Source organism: Rattus norvegicus, chromosome 1, assembly GCF_021556685.1.
Source record: "Rattus norvegicus strain SHRSP/BbbUtx chromosome 1, alternate assembly SHRSP_T2T, whole genome shotgun sequence".
Lineage (NCBI taxonomy): Eukaryota > Metazoa > Chordata > Mammalia > Rodentia > Muridae > Rattus > Rattus norvegicus.
Genome location: NC_141534.1, coordinates 172,083,410 through 172,091,231, shown reverse-complemented (window position 1 = coordinate 172,091,231; position 7,822 = coordinate 172,083,410). Strand labels below are relative to the sequence as shown.

At 41.1% G+C, this 7,822-nt stretch overlaps 1 protein-coding gene across 1 annotated transcript; it reads right to left on the bottom strand.

The window, feature by feature from the left end:
* Window positions 1–436: 436 nt before the first annotated feature.
* Or56a3b (olfactory receptor family 56 subfamily A member 3B) lies at window positions 437–1,384 on the bottom strand. The gene is given in 1 exon segment (NM_001000185.1): window positions 437–1,384. A coding segment is annotated over 1 exon segment (948 nt).
* Window positions 1,385–7,822: the final 6,438 nt, after the last annotated feature.

Below are 7,822 nucleotides of genomic sequence, written 5' to 3'. Positions count from 1 at the left end.
TGTTTACACCTTTTGGATTCTTCTACTTCAGACAAAATAGAATATTTATTACTGGAAAACATTTAAATATCACAGAAGTATGGGACGTTTTGTTTGTTTGACTTTTTTTTCAAGATAGTGTTTCACTGTGTAGTTCTGGCTGTCCTGAAAATCTCTTTGTAGACCAGGCCTGCTTTGAGCTCAGAGATCCACATGTCTTTGCCTCCTAAATGCTGGGATTAAAGGCAAGTTCCAGTACATATGGATGAGATAGGGAATTTGTGTGTGTGTTTGTTGGGGATATTGAGTATTTTTAGAGGAAGATAAAGTCAAGAATATTTTTTAGAGTTAGTTCTTACTTTCCTCATTAGAATGTTCTGAGTTAGTGTTTCAGCCAATTTTCTATCAACATAATAGATCACGGTGCATTAGGAACGCAGAGATGCAGTTGGCCTGTTCACCACCCCTTCTTCAGTAATCTTTTGATTCCTTGCTTGATCTCCTGGGTTCTCACCCCATAAACAATGGGGTTAAGGGCTGCAGGGATGACATGGTGGAGGACATTGAGCAAGATTGGCACATCAGAAGAGACTTTCCTCTTAGCTACATGTGTGAGGATAAAGACCAAAAGGATGGTGCTAAAAAACAGGATAAGGATAAAGTGAGAGCCACATGTGCTCAGAGCTTTGGCTACAGCGCCCTCTGCCTTGAGTCTCAGCACAGCTCTTAGTATGAGGGTATAGGAGAGGAAGATGAGGATTAGGTCAGATCCCAGCAGAGTCCAGCCTCCAGCAAACTGATAAAGACGGTTGACTGTGACATCGCTACAAGAGAGTCTAGAGACAGACATGTTGGCACAGATGCAGTTCTCAATGACATTTCTCCCACAATAATGGAGTCTTGATGAGAGAATGGGGATGGGCAAAGGAATAAGGACATTCCTGACAAGAATGAATGTGGCTGCCTTGACTACAAATTGGTCAGTTATGATGGATGGATATCTCAGTGGGTGACAGATGGCTATATAGCGATCAAAGGCCATGATCATAAATGTGCAAGATTCCATAGCAAGAAAGCTGTTCATGATATACATCTGGAGGAAACAGGTAGAAAAGCCAATGGGCCTGAGATCAAACCAGAAGATGGCTAATACCTTGGGGATGACAGTGAGGCAGAGTACGATGTCCAGCATGGAGAGGAGGCTGAGCAGGTAGTACATGGGTTCATGCAGGGAGGCCTCCATCCGGATGGTAATCAGAAGAATAGCATTAGCCCCCATGGCTAGGAGGAAGAGAAGGCTGAGTGGCAGGGAGAGCCAGAGCTGCCAGCTGGGAGACCTGACAAAACAATTTAGGAGGAAGTCTGAAACTCCAGTAGAGGTGGTGTCGTTCCTGTGTGCTGTCATATTTTGTCATATAGTCCTAAAACTTTCTTTTAGCAAGCTGTAAAATTAGGATTCAGATAATTAGGTTCTGACTCTGAATATATGAGGGTAGAGCAAGTGGCTTTATTATATACAATTGTAGCAGGTTATCCAAGTCAACCAAACACATCTGTTTATCTCTGGTGCCTGGTTTCTGGGGGCTACCACCACTTTAACCAATGTGGAGGACTGAAGTAGCAAGACTCATCTGTACATTTGATTTTATCTTTGACAGTTAGCAAATCTTCACAGAAACTAAAACTGAGAAAAATGCTTAGGAAATTATTTTCATGTGCAGGTCAAAATGTATATTTTTACATATATTTTCGCCCTATTTTTGAAATACTCACATACCCTATCATCCAACTTAACTACAATAGTGTAACAAAATAATGCACAGGGAGAGAGACCCAACCGCCTGGTCAGGTGGGCACTCCTGAGGCTGCAGAGCGGAAGAGACCACCAACACTGCTCACCCCTGCCCACATCGCTGGCCCAAGAGGAAACTGTATAAGGCCTCTGGGCTCCCGTGGGGGAGGGCCCAGGAGCGGCAGGACACCTGCCTGAGACACCACCGGAACCTGAAAGAAACAGACCGGATAAACAGTTCTTTGCACCCAAATCCCGTGGGAGGGAGAGCTAAACCTTCAGAGAGGCAGACAAGCCTGGGAAACCAGAAGAGACTGCTCCCTGCACACACATCTCGGACGCCAGAGGAAAAAGCCAAAGACCATCTGGAACCCTGGTGCACTGAAGCTCCCGGAAGGGGCGGCACAGGTCTTCCTGGTTGCTGCCGCTGCAGAGAGCCCCTGGGCAGCACCCCACGAGCAAACCTGAGCCTCGGGACCGCAGGTAAGACCAAATTTTCTGCTGCAAGAAAGCTGCCTGGTGAACTCAAGACACAGGCCCACAGGAACAGCTGAAGACCTGTAGAGAGGAAAAACTACACGCCCGAAAGCAGAACACACTGTCCCCATAACTGACTGAAAGAGAGGAAAACAGGTCTACAGCACTCCTGACACACAGGCTTATAGGACAGTCTAGCCACTGTCAGAAATAGCAGAACAAAGTAACACTAGAGATAATCTGATGGCGAGAGGCAAGCGCAGGAACCCAAGCAACAGAAACCAAGACTACATGCCATCATCAGAGCCCAATTCTCCCACCAAAACAAACATGGAATATCCAAACACACCAGAAAAGCAAGATCTAGTTTCAAAATCATATTTGATCATGATGCTGGAGGACTTCAAGAAAGACATGAACACACTTAGGGAAACACAGGAAAACATTAATAAACAAGTAGAAGCCTACAGAGAGGAATCGCAAAAATCCCTGAAAGAATTCCAGGAAAACACAATCAAACAGTTGAAGGAATTAAAAATGGAAATAGAAGCAATCAAGAAAGAACACATGGAAACAACCCTGGATATAGAAAACCAAAAGAAGAGACAAGGAGCTGTAGATACAAGCTTCACCAACAGAATACAAGAGATGGAAGAGAGAATCTCAGGAGCAGAAGATTCCATAGAAATCATTGACTCAACTGTCAAAGATAATGTAAAGCGGAAAAAGCTACTGGTCCAAAACATACAGGAAATCCAGGACTCAATGAGAAGATCAAACCTAAGGATAATAGGTATAGAAGAGAGTGAAGACTCCCAGCTCAAAGGACCACTAAATATCTTCAACAAAATCATAGAAGAAAACTTCCCTAACCTAAAAAAAGAGATACCCATAGACATACAAGAAGCCTACAGAATTCCAAATAGATTGGACCAGAAAAGAAACACCTCCCGTCACATAATTGTCAAAACACCAAACGCACAAAATAAAGAAAGAATATTAAAAGCAGTAAGGGAAAAAGGTCAAGTAACATATAAAGGGAGACCTATCAGAATCACACCAGACTTCTCGCCAGAAACTATGAAGGCCAGAAGATCCTGGACTGATGTCATACAGACCCTAAGAGAACACAAATGCCAGCCCAGGTTACTGTATCCAGCAAAACTCTCAATTAACATTGATGGAGAAACCAAGATATTCCATGACAAAACCAAATTTACACAATATCTTTCTACAAATCCAGCACTACAAAGGATAATAAATGGTAAAGCCCAACATAAGGAGGCAAGCTATACCCTAGAAGAAGCAAGAAACTAATCGTCTTGGCAACAAAACAAAGAGAATGAAAGCACACAAACATAACCTCACATCCAAATATGAATATAAAGGGAAACAATAATCACTATTCCTTAATATCTCTCAATATCAATGGCCTCAACTCCCCAATAAAAAGACATAGATTAACAAACTGGATACGCAACGAGGACCCTGCATTCTGCTGCCTACAGGAAACACACCTCAGAGACAAAGACAGACACTACCTCAGAGTGAAAGGCTGGAAAACAACTTTCCAAGCAAATGGTCAGAAGAAGCAAGCTGGAGTAGCCATTCTAATATCAAATAAAATCAATTTCCAACTAAAAGTCATCAAAAAAGATAAGGAAGGACACTTCATATTCATCAAAGGAAAAATCCACCAAGATGAACTCTCAATCCTAAATATCTATGCCCCAAATACAAGGGCACCTACATACGTAAAAGAAACCTTACTAAAGCTCAAAACACACATTGCACCTCACACAATAATAGTGGGAGCTTTCAACACCCCACTCTCATCAATGGACAGATCATGGAAACAGAAATTAAACAGTGATGTCGACAGACTAAGAGAAGTCATGAGCCAAATGGACTTAACGGATATTTATAGAACATTCTATCCTAAAGCAAAAGGATATACCTTCTTCTCAGCTCCTCATGGTACTTTCTCCAAAATTGACCATATAATTGGTCAAAAAACGGGCCTCAACAGGTACAGAAAGAAAGAAATAATCCCATGCGTGCTATCGGACCACCACGGCCTAAAACTGGTCTTCAATAACAATAAGGGAAGAATGCCCACATATACGTGGAAATTGAACAATGCTCTACTCAATGATAACCTGGTCAAGGAAGAAATAAAGAAAGAAATTAAAAACTTTTTAGAATTTAATGAAAATGAAGATACAACATACTCAAACTTATGGGACACAATGAAAGCTGTGCTAAGAGGAAAACTCATAGCGCTGAGTGCCTGCAGAAAGAAACAGGAAAGAGCATATGTCAGCAGCTTGACAGCACACCTAAAAGCTCTAGAACAAAAAGAAGCAAATACACCCAGGAGGAGTAGAAGGCAGGAAATAATCAAACTCAGAGCTGAAATCAACCAAGTAGAAACAAAAAGGACCATAGAAAGAATCAACAGAACCCAAAGTTGGTTCTTTGAGAAAATCAACAAGATAGATAAACCCTTAGCCAGACTAACGAGAGGACACAGAGAGTGCGTCCAAATTAACAAAATCAGAAATGAAAAGGGAGACATAACTACAGATTCAGAGGAAATTCAAAAAATCATCAGATCTTACTATAAAAACCTATATTCAACAAAATTTGAAAATCTTCAGGAAATGGACAATTTCCTAGACAGATACCAGGTGTCGAAGTTAAATCAGGAACAGATAAACCAGTTAAACAACCCCATAACTCCTAAGGAAATAGAAGCAGTCATTAAAGGTCTCCCAACCAAAAAGAGCCCAGATCCAGACGGGTTTAGTGCAGAATTCTATCAAACCTTCATAGAAGACCTCATACCAATATTATCCAAACTATTCCACAAAATCGAAACAGATGGAGCCCTACCGAATTCCTTCTACGAAGCCACAATTACTCTTATACCTAAACCGCACAAAGACACAACAAAGAAAGAGAACTTCAGACCAATTTCCCTTATGAATATCGACGCAAAAATACTCAATAAAATTCTGGCAAACAGAATTCAAGAGCACATCAAAACAATCATCCACCATGATCAAGTAGGCTTCATCCCAGGCATGCAGGGATGGTTTAATATACGGAAAACCATCAACGTGATCCATCATATAAACAAACTGAAAGAACAGAACCACATGATCATTTCATTAGATGCTGAGAAAGCATTTGACAAAATTCAACACCCCTTCATGATAAAAGTCCTGGAAAGAATAGGAATTCAAGGCCCATACCTAAACATAGTAAAAGCCATATACAGCAAACCAGTTGCTAACATTAAACTAAATGGAGAGAAACTTGAAGCAATCCCACTAAAATCAGGGACTAGACAAGGCTGCCCACTCTCTCCCTACTTATTCAATATAGTTCTTGAAGTTCTAGCCAGAGCAATCAGACAACAAAAGGAGATCAAAGGGATACAGATCGGAAAAGAAGAGGTCAAAATATCACTATTTGCAGATGACATGATATTATATTTAAGTGATCCCAAAAGTTCCACCAGAGAACTACTAAAGCTGATAAACAACTTCAGCAAAGTGGCTGGGTATAAAATTAACTCAAATAAATCAGTTGCCTTCCTCTATACAAAAGAGAAACAAGCCGAGAAAGAAATTAGGGAAACGACACCCTTCATAATAGACCCAAATAATATAAAGTACCTCGGTGTGACTTTAACCAAGCAAGTAAAAGATCTGTACAATAAGAACTTCAAGACACTGAGGAAAGAAATTGAAGAAGACCTCAGAAGATGGAAAGATCTCCCATGCTCATGGATTGGCAGGATTAATATAGTAAAAATGGCCATTTTACCAAAAGCAATCTACAGATTCAATGCAATCCCCATCAAAATACCAATCCAATTCTTCAAAGAGTTAGACAGAACAATTTGCAAATTCATCTGGAATAACAAAAAACCCAGGATAGCTAAAGCTATCCTCAACAATAAAAGGACTTCAGGGGGAATCACTATCCCTGAACTCAAGTAGTATTACAGAGCAATAGTGATAAAAACTGCATGGTATTGGTACAGAGACAGACAGATAGACCAATGGAATAGAATTGAAGACCCAGAAATGAACCCACACACCTATGGTCACTTGATTTTTGACAAAGGAGCCAAAACCATCCAATGGAAAAAAGATAGCATTTTCAGCAAATGGTGCTGGTTCAACTGGAGGGCAACATGTAGAAGAATGCAGATCGATCCATGCTTATCACCCTGTACAAAGCTTAAGTCCAAGTGGATCAAGGACCTCCACATCAAAGCAGACACACTCAAACTAATAGAAGAAAAACTAGGGAAGCATCTGGAACACATGGGCACTGGAAAAAATTTCCTGAACAAAACACCAATGGCTTATGCTCTAAGATCAAGAATCGACAAATGGGCTCTCATAAAACTGCAAAGCTTTTGTAAGGGAAAGGACACTGTGGTTAGGACAAAACGGCAACCAACAGATTGGGAAAAGATCTTTACCAATCCTACAACAGATAGAGGCCTTATATCCAAAATATACAAATAACTCAAGAAGTTAGACCGCAGGGAAACAAATAACCGTATTAAAAAATGGAGTTCAGAGCTAAACAAAGAATTCACAGCTGAGGAATGCCGAATGGCTGAGAAACACCTAAAGAAATGTTCAACATCTTTAGTCATAAGGGAAATGCAAATCAAAACAACCCTGAGATTTCACCTCACACCAGTGCGATTGGCTAAGATCAAAAACTCAGGTGACAGCAGATGCTGGCGAGGATGTGGAGAAAGAGGAACACTCCTCCATTGTTGGTGGGATTGCAGATTGGTAAAACCATTCTGGAAATCAGTCTGGAGGTTCCTCAGAAAATTGGACATTGAACTGCCTGAGGATCCAGCTATACCTCTCTTGGGCATATACCCAAAAGATGCCTCAACATATAAAAGAGACACGTGCTCCACTATGTTCATCGCAGCCTTATGTATAATAGTCAGAAAATGGAAAGAACCCAGATGCCCTTCAACAGAGGAATGGATACAGAAAATGTGGTACATCTACACAATGGAATATTACTCAGCTATCAAAAACAACGAGTTTATGAAATTCGTAGGCAAATGGTTGGAACTGGAAAATATCATCCTGAGTGAGCTAACCCAATCACAGAAAGACATACATGGTATGCACTCATTGATAAGTGGCTATTAGCCCAAATGCTTGAATTACCCTAGATCCCTAGAACAAATGAAACTCAAGACGGATGATCAAAATGTGAATGCTTCACTCCTTCTTTAAATGAGGAAAAAGAATACCCTTGGCAGGGAAGGGAGAGGCAAAGATTAAAACAGCGACTGAAGGAACACCCATTCAGAGCCTGCCCCACATTTGGCCCATACATATACAGCCACCCTATTAGACAAGATGGATGAAGCAAAGAAGTGCCGACCGACAGGAGCCGGATGTAGATCGCTCCTGAGAGACACAGCCAGAATACAGCAAATACAGAGGCGAATGCCAGCAGCAAACCACTGAACTGAGAATAGGTCCCCTATTGAAGGAATCAGAGAAAGAACTGGAA